Raw genomic sequence first — 17,471 nt, 5'->3', positions numbered from 1 at the left:
TTTCATTAATTAAATGTTGATAGTTATGTTTTAAAGACAGCTACTTTATATACATACATGTATGGAGTTTGGATCTGTGTTTCAATCACTACAGAGTTAACACTTATTCTGGTGCTTTAAGAAGAGGCAACATTGGTGGAAGAGGCCAGTAAAGAGGTGGCAGACATTGAGCCAGGACTCTTGTAGTGATCAGCTGTAGGACTGGGGACAGGTCCTGTTCTGCTCTGCAGCTTCTTTTTTCTTCTTCTTCTTCTTTTTTTTTTTTTTTTTTTTTTAAGTGGAAGGGTTTTTTTCAGAGTGTACAATTTTTGGAACTAAAAATCTCCATGATAATGTAATTACAACCACCACCTACAAAAATGAGAGCTCACATGCAAAAGAAACAACCCCTGCAACACAAATAACAGATGAGAAACCACTTCATAAAAATGGAAACACTTTTATTCTATTTGCTCTGCCACTAGAGCCCTTCTTTCACATATCCTTGCCACCATTCCAGTTTAATGGATCCTGTGAGCTTCCAGCTATCCTCTACAAAAAGGTGGATACCTGTGTTTAAACCTAATTAAAATGACTTTGATGTACCTCAGTTGCAGAAAGTAGTGTCAGACTCCCTGGCTTGTGCTACTGTGTTCCATCACTAAATTAGATAAGTCTTATCCCAAATGTTGGCTTGTTTCTGCCAGCCTGCACTGCTTAAGAAATGGGAAGCACTGAGATAAGAGACAACTCTTTTCTACCTACTTGAGGAAATTAACATGTCCCCCCAATAAATCTCTCTTCCTTTCAAGAGTCACTCAAAGCAAGGGGGCTAGGTTAAAAAAATGCTCTTCCAATAACTTAAACATCAACAGTTTAAGCTTTATCCTCAAACATCCAAGATAAAAGTGCTTAGAAAACTAATTATTTTAACAAACACACTTTAGTGTCTTACAAGTTTCTACATTTGCAGAACACAAAGAAAACTTTGGACAGTGCTAAGGAAACATGAGGTCAGTCTGGGACACCAAGGTTAAACAAATCACTGATTTCTATAGCACACAGGTATTCTGGGCTTGTCTGGCAGGGGAGATCCAGCAGGCAGCTGCCCTTCTGCATTTTAATCACCATCTACAGCCACCCAAGGCACTCTTTATTTGTTGTCAGCAGTCTTCAGAATCCTGGAGCTTAGGAGCATTTTCAGATACACTGGTTTTACGTATAGGCACATCATGCCACCACATCCCAGCTTCACAAGGGTACATCCCCTCACTGGCCCTTGACTCCTGCACTGCTTCTTCCCACAGCTCCTTCATGGCCTCTCACCTCACACCCTGCAGTTACTTCCTGCAGCTGAGCTCTGTAATCCCAAATCCTTGTGTAAGTGACCACGTTTGTGGTCACAGGGATCTCCTGCTCTACCTGCGTTAGGCATAGTTCTGCAGCCCTAAGGAATACAGCAGCAACAACAATTTCATGTTCTTGCACTGCCAAAAGATAAAGCTATTTAAACAAAAATAAAAATCACACTAATATAGCAAAGTTAATCGGGCAGAATGTTCTGCTCACTGTAGCCTCTTCCTATATATCTGGAGCTGTATTTTTCTTTCATAAATCTTCACACCACAGGAATAAAGAAGAGACACATTAGACCTGTAAGAACATCAGAAAGCTTCAGACATGCTGAAGATTAAAGTGGATAATACTCACCTGAGACTTCAGATAGCTAATATTCCTCAGCAGTGTTCACACCATTTTTGGAACCATCCACTTTAGCCTTAATATCTAAGAAGGGGAATTTGGGATTTTATATTTGTACCATGTATCCTGATTTTCTTCAAAGCAATAAAAAAATACCTGAAACAGTTTCTTAAAAATAAGTATCCTCACTGTTCTATTTGTTCCTTCTGTTTTAAGCTTCCAGGTATTCCTATTTCTGAGATATTGGCCCAGTCTTCTTGTTCTTCAGCAAGAAATATCTCAGAGCCAGCATCCCATCTCTGACCTTGACGGCCCCGTCTGCGATGACAAAGTGTATCATGTCTGTGCTCATTCAGCCTCCAGCCCCTGTGATACAGCTGCCAAAGGAGGTGCCAGTTTTCAGGGTATTTCTTTTCTGCCAAACGCTGCCAGCTTGGCTGGAACCACGCTGGCAATGGCCAGAGGATTGCTAGAACCTGGCCCACAGAAGAGTTTCAATTTTAGCAGATCCATCCAGGAGCATATTATAAACCAGCAGCTTAAAGTCTAGCTGGCTAATTAGGTCCCCAGCTTAGAATATTGATTTTGGTTTTAAATGCTTCTTTTCTTGTCTTCTTTCCAATCCCATAGACTGTCTCAGTCTAGGCTTAAGTGGCAGAAGAAGATACCTGCCCCTTGACACCCAGCATACTTGAAATATATTAGAAAATATTATAAACATTACAAACGCTCTAAAATACTATTTTCAGCGTTTCATCTTAAAACAACCTCAATCCTGGCGGTAGCTCCAGGAAGCGCAAAGAAATATCGGCAAACTCTGCTCCGAGCTTTTTACATTGTACGACGCCCACCGGCATAGAGGCACAGGAAAAGAAAGGACGCACTTGGGACAGCTTTGATTCCCCGATCCCGACTGCCGCGCTTGACTCGCAGGGTAACATTGCCACCCGGCGGGCGGAGGCTCCGGCCGGGCTCCGGGCTCCGGGAGGCTCGGCGGAGCGGAGGGGCCGCTCCGGGCTGAGCGGCCGTTCCAGGACCGAGGAGCTGTTCCAGGACCGAGGAGCTGTTCCAGGACCGAGGAGCCGTTCTGGGACCCAGGAGCCGTTCCAGGACCGAGGAGCCGTTCTGGACCCAGGAGCCGTTCCAGGACCGAGGAGCTGTTCCAGGACCGAGGAGCCATTCTAGGACCCAGGAGCCTTTCCAGGACCGAGGAGCTGTTCTGGACCCAGGAGCCGTTCCAGGACCGAGGAGCTGTTCTAGGACCCAGGAGCCGTTCCAGGACCGAGGAGCTGTTCTAGGACCCAGGAGCCTTTCCAGGACCGAGGAGCTGTTCTAGGACCAAGGAGCCATTCTAGGACCCAGGAGCTGTTCTAGGACCCAGGAGCCGTTCCGGGACCAAGGATCTCTTCTAGGACCGAGGATCTCTTCTAGGACCGAGGAGCCATTCTAGGACCCAGGAGCCGTTCCGGGACCCAGGAGCCGTTCCAGGACCGAGGAACTGTTCTGGACCCAGGAGCCGTTCCAGGACCGAGGAGCCGTTCTAGGACCCAGGAGCCATTCTAGGACCAAGGAGCCGTTCCAGGACCGAGGAGCCGTTCCAGGACCGAAGATCTGTTCTAGGACCGAGGAGCCATTCTAGGACCCAGGAGCCGTTCCGGGACCCAGGAGCCGTTCCAGGACCGAGGAGCCGTTCCGGAGCCGCAGCCCCCGGAGCCGCCGGCGCTGTCCCAGCACCCGCACCTGCTTTAGGGGCAGGAGGCTGCCCAAGGCCGGGGGGTCATGGCAGAAACCTGGCAGAGGAGCGACGGGGAAAGAAGGTGAAGGACAGGCAACGCGCACACAGGCTACAGCAGAGATGCCACCAGTGTCCCTCCCTGCCCAGAGGGACACTGTCCCTGCCCTGTCCCTTCTCCACGGGCAGAAGCAGCCGGGCTGCGGGAAGGGCTGGAGGGCGCGGCCAGCACCCCGCAACACCCCGGGAGCAGGTCTGGGATCCAGGCGGGGGGATGGCCCAGGACCCGGCAGTGGCACAGCACAGCCGCGAGCAAACAGCCCCCAGGAACCCCGGAGCCTCCCACAGCGCTGGGGACACTGAGGGCCACCTAAAGCTTGTTATTCCTTACAAAGAGGACACTTAGGAAAAGCAGGTACTGGGCCGCTCGGCTTCCTCCTTTTCCAAAAGCTGCCTAAAAAACCTAAATCACAAATTCCACAATTCAGTCTGTTTGCAGTATGGGACAGTTATCCCCAGAAAAAAATCAAGGGAGCACAGTCATGAAACATTTAAACAACTTTTACAGTTGCAGTCAAAAGGAATTAATTTATTTTTAAATATAAAAACCCAACAACAAAATGTTTGAGAAATTAGAAAAAAAAGTCTATTTGTTTGCTGTCTCAAAATTACATGGAAATAGGCTCTAGGAATAAGTGAACTAGAATAAATCAGACGATTTTTAAAGCTTCATGAATAATGACAAAAGGGACAAAAATTAAATACCCAGCCCTTAAATGCTAAAGCTTTCACCTGAAACCTGCAGTGCAGATGTGAAGGACATGTCAAGAATTCTGCACAAAACAACCCCAGGAGAAAGAGGTCAGATGTTGCCCTGGTGTCAGTTCTCATCCAGCTCTTGCACGTAACTCATATCTACAGTGACCTCAATTATTTCTGTGATCATATGTGTGATGATAATATTCCCATGGCAACCACAGTCATCAATGCAAGTTTCGTGACGAAAAATAAAACAGCATAGGAGAAACCAGGCTGCTGTTTAGTGACCTCAAACACGACCAAAATAATGGCTGAACTTCCTGCAACCAGTAACAGTATTTTAAGTAAATTTGCTTTCAAGAACTGGGATACTTCTATTCAGGAGGAAGGCAAAATTTTCCCTTACTCTAAGTTTAAAAGCTCAAAGGGCAAAACAATATTGGGAATATCATCAGCTTTGATTTTTGTTGTCTCAATTATCACACCACAAAAAGACTGGCACTGTGTCTCTAATGGAAACAGTTTTTGTTAAAGTGATGCATCATTACCCCACTCACCCTCTATTTACTTGTGCAGCGCCTTTAGAATTGCAACTCAAAAAAGAAAAGCCCAAAGGAATGGTCAAGATCCAGTTATTTTGGCAACCTGATACTGAGAGACCTTGGAGTAAATACAAATTGTCTTTATTTCACACTGACACTGATCAGGTATTTTGAGGGTACCACTTTCTCAGTCTCACAGGTGGGTAACCTTACTCTACAAGTGTTAGAATTGAAACAGTATCCAAGCACCAAAAGCCAATCACTAGCTCCAAAGATGTACTTTATTTCATTATAAAGCAGATTTTATAGGCATTATTTCTTTTTGTGAACATCCATTGTATGGCCAGCAGGTTCTGCTTTGAGGACATGGCTATTTGGTAACAAAGATTCACCACTAGACCACAAAAATACAGATGCACAGAACAAGTGCTGCTTAGATACTGAAGAGCAAATGGTCTAAACTGCAATCAGTTCAAACAGATATGACCAAAAATACAAGTACAGCTCCAGCCCAGCCAGAGCAGCATGCACAGAAGTGGAGTCTTTTATATGAAAATAGTTTGTCCTGGAAAAACAACAACAAAATCCCCAAAGCAGAATTTATTTCCCTCTCCTTTTAATGCCACTTTTCAACTGTCTCCATTTACATCACAGCTGTGCTGTGGCGCATTAGTACTTCATAAAAACCAGAAAAAATATTGAACATAAGGTGACATCATAGTGAATGGCTGACAGTGATCATTTCATGGATACTTCATCCCAATTCTTTTATTCCTTTTCCAATTGTGATCCTCATCCCAGGCATTTGACTTTCATTGATAGGTGCATCTCAATCCACATCTGCAGATTTCCCATGTGTTTGGTATTAACAAAGGTTTCTGGATGTCATCTGTGCTCCTTGGGTGTGTAACAGAGTCCCACCACTCCAGCAGGAACAGTGACTCCCAGACTGTCTGCCCAACATGCAAAAATCCACAGAAGGCATGTTGATACAGTGTAAAGAAAAGTTCCAGCAGCCACAACTCCTCCTTCTGGTTTCCATGTTGTCCAATACTGATTGAGGAGAAGTGTATTTACAAGACTCATACACAAATATTTGCATTTGGTCCTAGGCACCTGATTAGTACTGACAACCTAAATTAAAATGGAAAATTCAGTTTTATTCTGGTCCATTACAGCCTTAACTGTAAACTCTCCATTTTGAAGGTGTGATCTTCAAAAAAGGAATCTCAATACCTTCTGAAAGAGTATTTTCCTATGTAGCACTCAAATCCGTGAGATTATAGGATGGAAAAGCCTTCTACATAAGCCCCTTAGTGGAGTTATCTGACAAGGGTCTCAAAGCTAGATCTACAAGAACAGACAAGTAGCATCCATTCTTTCCAGTCTTTTGTGGTAATGAGACTCAAAATTCACTAGATATGAGTAATCAGATAACATCCTGATTGATACGAGACCAGAATTCATCATCAGGAGAGAAACTTCACTCTAGCAAGGAGCACAAGCAGATTTGCATCTAAGCAGCCATAACACTCATTCCTTTCAGCTGACATCAGAACTAGAAGCACAGCCACTAATGGCAATAAAGACTAATTAGAAGGCTTTACAAAGTCAGTTTGACCAAGTTTCAAAGTAGCAACTCTTAGGCACAGGTTCTGGCAGAATCTAGATTTACCTGAGTTTTCTGCTTGCGGAGGAGAGGTGGTGGGAAAGGACACACTCCTTTCTTACACAGAAACTTGAAAACAGTCTCAAGCCAATACTCAACAGCTGACAAAGTCTAGTGTAGTAATTACAAGACAAAACATTTGGAATTATAGATACTATATCGTAGTAAAAAGAAACAACTGCCTTTCAAATCTGCCATACTGAAAAAACCCCTAACACAAGAAACACCATTTGTGCTTACATCCGTAATTACGGAACTTGAGCATCAGATGGAAAGGTTTTTTTTCACCATTACTGCAAAGAAGCTGCAAAAACAAGTTAAATGGAAAAAAATCCCTTCCAAATATTCATTTAACAAACATTAATTAAACCTGTACAGGCTTCAGGTTACTAAATGTGAAAGGGGCTCAAAAATTTTTCAGGAGTCATTGAACTAAATCCAAGTCAGAAAGCTGACTCTCCTAACACATAATTAAAAAACAATTTTCTTAAAAAATTTTTTTGCACATCTTCCTCATCAATTTATAAAATGCAAACAGTATGCTAGAAAAGGTTGAACATAAGGGAATGTGCTTTGGAAACATTGTTAAAATATGTGTTTCTATAGAATGACACTATCAAGTTTATGATACTTCTTTTCTCCTGACTGGCTACACTTTGAGAATGTCCCTCCTCTCTTTCCTGGGTCCATGAGAAACTAGGTTTAGAAAAGAAGAGCTCCCATACTGCCAACTTCACTCTGTTCCTTTACAAAAATTTCAAAGTACTGATAAATGATGGTGACAGCGAGCAGAATTCCAGTTCCAGAGCCAATTGCCCCAAGGAAGTCTGCCAGCACAGAGAGGGCGCCGATGCAGAGCCCACCAAAGGCAGCAGCTGTAGGGATGTACCTGCAAAACAGGAAATGACAATAGAAAAGAGGCCATTAGAGTTTGCTTAGATAGTAACAAAAAAGTCAATGGCAGAATACTCTCTTCCCTTGTGGGTCTGAAAGCTGGATAAGAATATAAAATACTCAATCTGGCTGAAGAAGAAAAAAATGGTACACTAAGAGGAGAAGGTATTACAGTCCCCCATGGAATTATGCACAAATATTAAACTTATGGCTCCTGGCTCTTCAAATCATCTGTAGATGACTGAAATCCAAAGGTAAAATAACATTATCATAACACAAAGCATATACAGGTACTACCCTGAAATCTGAAAACCTGAAGACATCAACCCCTGCCCGCCCCTGCACCTAGGAGATTTAAGTAATTATATATTTTAGAAGTAAGGTCCGCATGAAAACTAAGACTAATAACACATGAAAAATTATAGTAAGAAAATATTTCTGGGTCAGCTTGAAGTAGTAAAGTATACTGAAATGCTCATTATTAGCTACCTTGAGAAGAGTATATAAATGAAAAAAATAAAAGGTCCCCAGAATTTGAGACAAATTCTTTAAATGCAAGACAAAAATAAGCTGTACTGTACACATCTTCCATTAATGAGATAATGCTCTCTGTCTCATGCATGTGACATCAAAGCTGAAATAACATCTGTGTTCTAGGAGCTAGAAAATGGAAGTCAAAGCAAACTTTGCCATTTGTTTGCCCACAGCACTGTGCATGAACAGGGAATATGTAGCTCACCTGTTGAGTTCATGTACCATTGAAGTTTCTCTGTGGCCTCGCATTACCATCTGCTGCTCTTTCAACTGCTTGGCAACCTGTATTGAATCAAGGAATGCAGCAAGTAAGTTTAGTGTGATTTCCCAAGGCCATGGAATGTAGCACTGTGACAAAACAGATGTAAATAGTGGTGGGGTCGGGCATTTTTTGTATTGTTTTGTGTTTGGGATTGTGTTTTATATTATTCATCGGAGTTCAAAATATCCAGTATTTTAACTGCAGATAAATTACAGTCACAGGCACTTTTCTACCTGTCAATTATACAAAGCTTTCTGGATCATTCTAGTCCTAGTGAGAAAAGGAAAATTTGAATACTGGTAGGCTCTCATACATATAATTCAGTCCATGTTTTGCTATCTGCCCTTCCCCTGATGAGGGTTTCACAGATGGTGCAAAACCATTCCTTGAAGTGTTTCGGTTTCCTCCATTCAGCTGAGTCAACTATTTATTTGTGGAGCTACACTAGAAATCAGACTTAGAATCCCTTCTTGGAACATTATTATAAAACTGGATTTCTGCAGTTGCACAGGGTTACAGCAGAACCCTGCAAACTACTAACAACTGTGGGTAACAAACTAGCAGGGGAACATGAAGGTGCTCATCACTGATTCCATGCACTGAGAAAACACACTTTCAGATGAGTAGGCTTCCAGTTTTCCACTACACAGTGAAAACTTAAGTAATGATTTATCAACTTTTATTTCTGACCTTTTTAAAATTAACCTAAAATTATTTTACTTAGTAACAGGAAAAAGGATTAAAGTGTTAAAAACTGTCTACTCTGAATAGTGAATTGCTTTACTCTGAAATAAAAATCTGACTGTACATGGCTGTGAGTGCCTCCCTGCATGCCTGAGAAGCAGCAAGATGCAAGTGCAAAACAAGAGAGTGCTCACACTGTTACAGTAACTGTGCAATTACTTTTTTGTTAAGGAAAGTTTGGCTGCCAAACTTCACCTCCTACCCAGAACCACACAATACAAACATACCACAATGACAGCTATTTTCCATTTTGTTTTCCAGCTCCAATTTCAGGATGATATAGTTTCTGTATGTTAAATATCTTGCAGCAAATGGAAATTTTGAGAAGCTAGCCTCAGGTACATCAATGCACTGCACTATATTCCCCATTGTCAGTGTTCTCAAGTTAAAAGTAAAAACTTCCAGTTAATTTTCCCACAAAGGAAGCTCAGAACTCTGTGCACCTGTCATGTGGCACTGAAAGAGTTTCTACCTATCCTGCTCTCACACTGATCACATGTTTCTATGTTGTAAATTTCCTAATTCCAATTAAAGCAATTTAAGCTTTGATACTGTTTTGAAAAAGCAGTAAAGAAAACAGGAAAAAATTACCCCCACTCTGTCTTACTCTTTCTCAATTAAAAAAAGACACAGTCCCTGTTTACACAAACAATGAATATTACCAACAAGATTACCAGCAGAACATCTCAGGAGAAACTCATTCTTACAACTGCCCATCTGTTTTCATCATAAGCTTACATAATTTGTCATTTTAAACTTACATCTTTGGCAGAGGAGCCAGAGACTTCAATCCATGTCTTAGAGAAGAAAGCACAGGAGCCCAACATAAATACAATATAAACAACTGCATGTACAGGGTCTTCCAAAACTGAAGAAAAGGACTCTGGAGGTGACAGGTAATAACAGAGTCCACCAACTGGATAAGCACGAGCAGGGCCTCCAGATGATGTGTCCTGGAAGAAGAAAGCAAGCAGTCAGTCACCAATCTTCTCACTATTTCTTAGCCATTAAGCCAAGTCTTACAAAAGTTTGTATCACCTTTGTGTCACTTCGCATCATTACTACTGCAGCAGCACACACATTTACATTCATCACAGCAAGCTTCCTATGTTACCATTAATTCAAATAAATTACTAATTTAGGAGCTTCAGTGTACATGACCACCTATCAAAGTGTGTCTTAATACTGAGAGACCATCTCTTCAACCCCACATTCCACTGGTGCCCTTGTAAAGATGTGTGCAAGATGAGAAAAGAATACTCACAGACCAGGTGCCCAGCAGGCTGACCAGCAAGTTGCCACTGAAGCGGGCAGAAAGCATCTGGGAGATGACGTACAAGTTTGACACCAGGGCAGACTGGAGAATAATGGGAATGTTGGAAGTATAGAACAGCTTGATGGGGTAGGTGTTGTACTGGCCCCGGTAGCGAGCAGATTTGATAGGAAGATCCACTCTGAAGCCCTGAAAAGTTTTCAGAAGAAAGTCCTCCATTACATCTGGATGTGAACCCATAGCAGAGATCATAAATTGCAAGTGCAAGGCCTTGACAACAGCAGAAGTAACCTGCAATCATTTTGTGCAAGTACAAATGCTCTGCCCAGTGGGCTCGCCTCTCCATGAGAACCCTTCTGCAAAGGGTCTGCAAGCCTGCATGGCTGTCTAAACACACACCCACACACAAGAAGGTATGAAAGATTCAGACATCAGAAGAAATACGAAGTTTCAAGAAGACTGAACAAAGCATCCAGGAAAAGAAACATTACGACTTCCTATATTCTTCAGCAACAAACAGTAAGAGACACACAGGTCTAAAAACTTCAAAGTGTTTCTCAGTAAAAAGCAATAGCATTTGGGTTAGACAATATCACATGCACACATGCATCTGAGGTATTTTTATTTGGTTTTTTTTGTTTCTTTTTTTAAGAGACCAAACTAAGTCTCAAGTCTTCTGTGTGACGACAGTAAAGTGTGGAAACTAATTAAGAGAAGATGATGATTTTGTACCTTATCCAGATAAGGTACAAAAATGAGCCTTGTGTATATATAATTTCCTGTAGAAGAAAGTAAATTTCAGACCTACTTCCATGCAGTTTTACAACCATCATTATTCCAACTGACCTGGAAGTAAATGACAATTGCAAAGACAAAGATGGTGGCAATCAGATTCATGAGGTTGGGAAGATTCTGGCGGTAAAAAGCCTCACGAAGAGCTCGGACTTTGTCTGTGCGAGTAGCCAGAAGATGGAACAGAGCAATGATGGCTCCCTCAAATTCCATGCCTTGGAAAGGAAAAGAAAAAGTTAGGTGAGCTGTGATTATCTCCAAGTTTCAGTGTTTTGTCCTATTAAGCATATTTCTGAACTACAGGATTCAGAATGGGATTGCTCTGAGACTTTTGCATCTTGAGCATGTTCTCAGATTTTATACTGTCACCCTTCATATCAGCTATGTTATTTCCAAGATTTTTTTTTTTAAATCCCCTTGTAGTGGCCTAGAAACTAAATCATAACCCAGCACAGGATAACTCTACTGGTCTCTAGAAACATTGACAAGCACCAAGTACTTTCTTTCCTCCTCTTGATCTTAAAAAAAAAAAAAGTAAACTTACAGGCTTTCTAGTGTCACTTGTGGTAAGACACAAGTTATTGTTTGGATTACAGCAAATGGCATAACCTCACTTCTGTTTTCTACTATACAGCAGCAAACTGGATCATCTCCAGTGGAGTTTGGAGAATAAGGTCTTTAAGGAAAAGTGTAAAAAAAGCAAGGAGCAGAAAGAAACAGCTAATATCTGGCCAGTAAGTTGGACAGCAACCATAATACAATGGCAGTCTACTACTGTTGACTTACAATGAAGGCACTGTAAGAAACTCAAGTTCAGTAAATATCTTGTGAGATATTACAAAGTGAGAAAAAATGTCTTTGTGCTTGCACTTTGCACAGCAGCATCTGCTACATTAGCAAGATTCACTACACACCCAAGATGATAGTAACAGCATTTGGCATTAAGATAACAGTAAAAAAAAAAAGTTGTCTTTAGGTACAAACTATCGGTAAAGAAAACAGACTGTGCCATATTACCTCGCCCAGTGTTCACTGTGGTGGGGCTGAATGCCTTCCACACAATGGTCTCACAGATATTGGTAGCAATGAAGAGAGAGATGCCAGAACCAAGACCATATCCTTTCTGGAGCAGCTCATCCAAGAGCAGAACTATCAAACCAGCAACAAAAAGCTACAGTAAAAAAAAAAAAAAAATACAGATTAGTTCCATGTCTTTTTCATTTTGTTAGAAGAATAATGTGTATTAAAAGATTAGACTATATGTGAAGAAGCAAGTACAGTTGGGTCTTCTTGCTCTGCATGTGGCACAGCCTGTCCATAAGGCTGATTTTTTGACCCTTTCAGAAAAGCAGAGAAGACTAGAAATTACCTGGATTGTGATAAGCAAGCAGATACCAGCACCCATCTCAGATGGGTCTCCGTACATTCCAGTCATTACATACACAATAGACTGTCCAATGGTAATGATCATTCCAAACACTACAGAATAAAAAGAAAACGTATGGGTTTGTTCTGGATATTTATGTCAGTGAGCAATTAGAGAAACGGAAATCACATTTTTTTAGAGAATCTTGGTTTCAGCTGAGATAGAGTTAATTTTCTTTGTAGTAGCTGGAGGAGTGCTGTGGTTTGGATTTTCCATGAGAATAATGCTGATAATAGGCTGATGTGCTGTTGTGTTAGTTGTTGCTCAGCAGTGCTTACCCCAAGTCAAGGACTTCTCAGTGTCCCCTGCTATGCCAGCCAGCAGGTGCACAAGAAGCTGGGAGGGAGCATGATCAGGACAGCTGACCCTAAGTGGCCACAGGGATATTGCAGACCCTGGAACGTCACGCTCAGCACACCAGCTGGAGGGACTGGCACAAACCCACAAGCCCAACTGCACCACTCATCCCATGGTAAATTCACACTTTCTGCTGTCAGGGTGAGATACTCTAAACCACCAGTGCTCAGCACGAGCTGTTACTCACATTTCTGGGCTCCATTGAAGAGAGCTCTGTCCTTTGGAGTGTCACCAACCTCAATTATTTTAGCACCTGCCAAGAGCTGCATGATGAGCCCTGAGGTGACAATGGGTGAAATGCCCAGCTCCATCAACGTTCCTGCCAGACACGGGAAGAACAGTGAAGTTCAAAGTTTTTATCAACCTTTACCTCACAATGGAGGAGATCTAAAACTCCAAATCTCTATAAATGTAAAAATTATTAATGGTAATAAAAGTTTGTCAGAAGTCAGTTTGATACATAGTACTCCTCAGTACCTCAAAAATACTGTGTTCCATGAAAAAGACTTTTGCTGTCAAGAATACATTTACTCTACATGAAAGAAAGTATGATATAAACTGATAGCTCAAATGATATAGAATGATAAAGAGCATTCAGGAAACTGTCACATTCTTAATTCATAGCTGCATTAGAAAGCCTCCCCAAGAAACTGAAATTTATATAAACTACGATGCATTTCAATCTTCTGTGTGACAGGCTCAAAGTCACCCAGGAAACCACAACACTCAAGGAAATACAACTGATTTTGAAACACCAATCTTGAAGATTGCAACAGCAGCAATGCAAGTAATTAGGAACTGTCTCTTCCCTAACCATTTCCCTCAAAAAAAAAAAAAAAAAAGTTGAGCCTTTCCCAATGCCACATTGATTTATGACTTTAAATAATACAGAAAAAATACTTTTTACTCTCCACTTCAGTTTTTATATTCATTACAATGGAACAGAATGCAAGTCCAAAACCATTTGGATTCAAGGTAAAAAAATTGCCCTCCTGAAAGTCTGGCCATACCTCTGTTTGATGCCAAAATCACTCTCATCCAGTAGAAAGGATCTGCAGAGTCTGATGACATAATGCCAAATAAGGGAATCTGCATTTCCAACCAAGAGATTAAATTAGAGACTTCATAGCAGGCTTTATACATTTCAGCTCTTCCTTAAAAAGGGAAGGAAACATACCTGGCAGCATACTAGGAAGATGAAGAGTGTGATAGCTGTCCATAGTACCTTTTCCTTAAACTGAATCTAAAGAGGAAAAACACAAAACCAAAAACCAACAACGGATCAAAAATGCATCAAGATAATAAAACCTAGTCCATCAAGCAAACTTTCATAGAAGCACATATGGTTTTCTTGTGGAGGGACAAAGTACAGAAGACCCTAAAGAAAACAACATACTTTTCATCCCTTTCATCCCACATAAGACCAATGAAAGCTACAAAGCTTTATTCAAAATTTAATCCAAATAAACAAGCTTTTGTAAATGCAAGGTAAATCTAGTACTTCCACAGAAATGAGTCTTACATTTTCACGAGTAAGAGCTTATGGTGAGAAACAGTAATAGGGAGCAGCTTATCTCAGCAAATAATCTTATATTAGAGCATATGAAGCAAAGATTTTCAAGTTGTTGCTTTAACTTATTCTAGTTTACACTTCAATCTGTACTGCCTTCAACATCTCACCATGCACTGCTGTGACATAAAGAAATCTGCCCAACTGCATTTATTCTTGTACAACCACATCCACATGAGATGCACCACACACGCACTCCACTAAAAACAACTGTACCTAAAACTGCCATTCTCCCATTAGGGAAGAAACCCCAAATCCCACAAATGCAGACTCCAAACATTTTATATCACACAAATAGAAATTTAGGAAGAAAATTTTAACCTACCTTCCGTTCTGGCTTTTGAATTTCAGGCAAGATAACACAGAAGGGCTTGATCACTTCAAGAAATTTTACTGTACAGAAATAAGTTAAAAGACAAAGTGAACACATGGATACAACAAACACTAAAAAAAGCTCAAGCTGAATTCAATTTGCACATGTACTCTATATAATAAAAGCCCCAATTCTGGGGAAATTTTGATTGCTTAGTTTGAGGCAGGGGGTATGTTTTGCATTATTAAATTATTATCTGTTCAAGTGACACAGAGATTCAGCTAACATGTTTTAAGTACAGTATGGACTGGGAACAAAATTAAAGAAAGTCAAGCATTTTCCCATTTCACTGAGTAGGTTGACAGCACCAAAAAACCTTTGTCATTGCTTTACATGAGTTTATCAACACCTTGTACTTTTACTTCATGGTAGTTTCTCCTTAGCCAAATATTAGAGAAAAAAAATGCCTTGGGTATTACGTATGTATTACTTTTGAGCCATATAGTTTAAAAATTCTACACAGTTTTGGGCCGTACAGCTTAAGAGTTCAAGTTAGTCTACAGAACATCTTATGCCATGATCCCCTCCTAGCCAAAAAGGCACATCCTTGGGTCAGAAATCTGTCTTGAAATAAGCATTAAATTAAGAAGGGTTTTGCAAAGTCACGAGTTCTCCCATAAGCAGAGAGCTCAGAATTTGAAGAAGAGTTAATTCTAAATCTGCTACGACAAATCTAAGGTTGCATCCTTATTTTGGACTGATTTGAGCTAAGAAGAATACAACAGTGCAGAACTGAAATTACTGACGCCTTTTCATGGAAGGCTGCAACTTCAGCGGTAACTTCAGACCAGCCCACGGAAGATAACTTTCTTAGTTTCAACCGATTATGTCTGAAAAGCTCCACTGGACCGCAACATTCAATTTAAATCAAATCAAGCGTCTCTCCAACATCCACAGTAACACAGCACTCGACTAAGGCACTTCCAAGCAGCTTTTCCTGGAGGTACGGATCCCGCAGCCCCCCGGGGACCGCATCGCCCCGGGATGCGGACACAGCCCGCAGTTCCCCCGCACCGTCCCTGCCGGGGACCCCGGCCCGCGGTGACACCGCCCCCGCCCACCCCGACACCGCCCGGCGCCCTCAGCGCGGCGGGGCCACACGGCGCCCGTTCCTTCCCCGGCATGAGCTCCACCGCCGGGACGGCGCTTTCCCGGCCAGAGGGGAGAAGCAGGACCGGGGGGAGAATCGCCGGTACTCACTGCCCATGGCGGCGCCGGCCGAGCAGCAGCAGCAGCAGCGAGCGGGGCCGCAGGGACACGTCAGGCTCCGAGCGCCGCCGCCCCCTTCCGCTTCCTGCCACGCGCCGCCGCCGCCGCGCCTGCGCGGGGCCGCGGCAGCGCCGCCCCCGCCTACAACTCCCGTCGTGCTCTGCGGTCAGCGAGAACAACGGCACGGATGATCGCCGTAGGTGCGCAGCTTGCCGGGAGTTGTAGTCCTGCGCCTCTCGCCATCTTGATGTGGTGCGGGACTGGCTCCTGTGTCCCGTCGTGTCGAGGAACGCGTGTTTTAGCTACCAAAAAGCGTAGCGCTGGTTTAAGAGATTTCAACAGATAAATGCATAAATAAGCACGTAAAATTCGTTTCCTGGTTATGTATTGTGAAAAATGCTAATCACTTGTTTTTTAAAATTTTTAAACGTTTAATAATAATAAAATGATTAGAAAAATAGTAATACAATTAGAGGAATAAAATTTAGAGTTAGGACAATCGCAAGACAATAAAAATCAAAGAATTACGGATGTCTGAATGTTTTCGGACATTAAGTCATGAAAAGCATATTGGTGAACAAAGGAATAACCTTAAAAGCAATAGCATATTGCACATTCATATATTTCATACATGATGCATAAATTCCTTGCATGTTGCAAAAAAAAACTTTTCTGAGTTTTGTCACTTTTTTCTCCTTAATCTTGTTGGTTCCACAAAGGTGGAGAGAAGGTGGAAGAATGTTTGTCTTTTCTGATAAGGAGGCTGTAACTTTTTATGGGCCCCCTTCACTGACATCTCTGTACGAAGAGTTTCTTGATTATCTCATCTTTTTGCTTGAGCTTGTAACAAATCCTATATCACAGAGTTTCTATTTTAACTTCATGTTGTAACCTAAAACTACATTTAACATACTACTTAAGAGAATGAATACAGCGTAACTTTCTAACATTGCACATATAATATTCCTTGTAACATTTGCGAAAAGCCAACCATAAAATATGCATTTTTCACATGTATTTTTTGTGTAGACCTTGCTCTGCACTAAGAACTCCTTGCACCCACTACACAACAATGAAAAGAGCAGCTTTGTCTAATGCCTCAGCTGCCTTTGGCCGTTTGGAAGCAACGTGTGTAGGTGTTCTCTGGGCTCTGTGATCAATGGAGATACAAGTGGAGAAATACTCTGCTTACCTTACATCTCTGGAGAAATGACTGCTTATGTCACACACGTTTTCAGATAAGTTGAATCATCCTCCAGAGGTGTTTATCATAGAGGGAACAACTCAGGTGACAACTTCAGCCTGTATTTTGGGTGTCCCATGTCAGCTCCAGGTGTGGGTGTCCCACAGTCCCTGCCTGCCCAGATCCAGCTGGGCTTTAATAAAATGTGAAACTCTGGTGACAATGTGAAGCTTTGGGCTGCGTGTCAAGCAAGTCACAGGACATCCACATGTCACTGTCACTGTCACTGTCACTGTCACTGTCAGCCGGCAGCACCGGCAAGGGATGCGTGCTCCCAGTGATCATCTGGGTGGTTTCTGCTGAGAAGAACTCAATGTTCTGTGTGTTTTCCAGGTCTCTACAGGAGCAGTTTTCAACAGTCTGAAAGGGAAGGTAAACAGAAGTTAAGGGAAAGATTAAAGCAAATAGAGGT

At 42.0% G+C, this 17,471-nt stretch overlaps 1 protein-coding gene across 1 annotated transcript; it reads right to left on the bottom strand.

The window, feature by feature from the left end:
• Positions 1–4,975: 4,975 nt before the first annotated feature.
• On the bottom strand, positions 4,976–15,898 carry SEC61A1 (SEC61 translocon subunit alpha 1). Its single transcript, XM_021532172.4, has 12 exons — positions 15,808–15,898; positions 14,560–14,627; positions 13,842–13,907; positions 13,675–13,753; positions 12,852–12,983; positions 12,251–12,360; positions 11,899–12,052; positions 10,936–11,096; positions 10,081–10,278; positions 9,578–9,769; positions 8,016–8,092; positions 4,976–7,271 (listed from the first exon to the last, which is right to left on the bottom strand). The coding sequence occupies exons 1-12, from the start codon at positions 15,812–15,814 to the stop codon at positions 7,085–7,087; spliced, it is 1,431 nt and encodes a 476-aa protein (XP_021387847.1). The 5' UTR covers positions 15,815–15,898; the 3' UTR covers positions 4,976–7,084.
• Between the last annotated feature and the right edge of the window lie 1,573 nt (positions 15,899–17,471).

Source organism: Lonchura striata, chromosome 12, assembly GCF_050655825.1.
Source record: "Lonchura striata isolate lonStrDom1 chromosome 12, ASM5065582v1, whole genome shotgun sequence".
Taxonomy (NCBI): domain Eukaryota; kingdom Metazoa; phylum Chordata; class Aves; order Passeriformes; family Estrildidae; genus Lonchura; species Lonchura striata.
The sequence above is the reverse complement of the archived record's forward strand: the minus strand, read 5'-3'. Positions and strand labels throughout refer to the sequence as shown.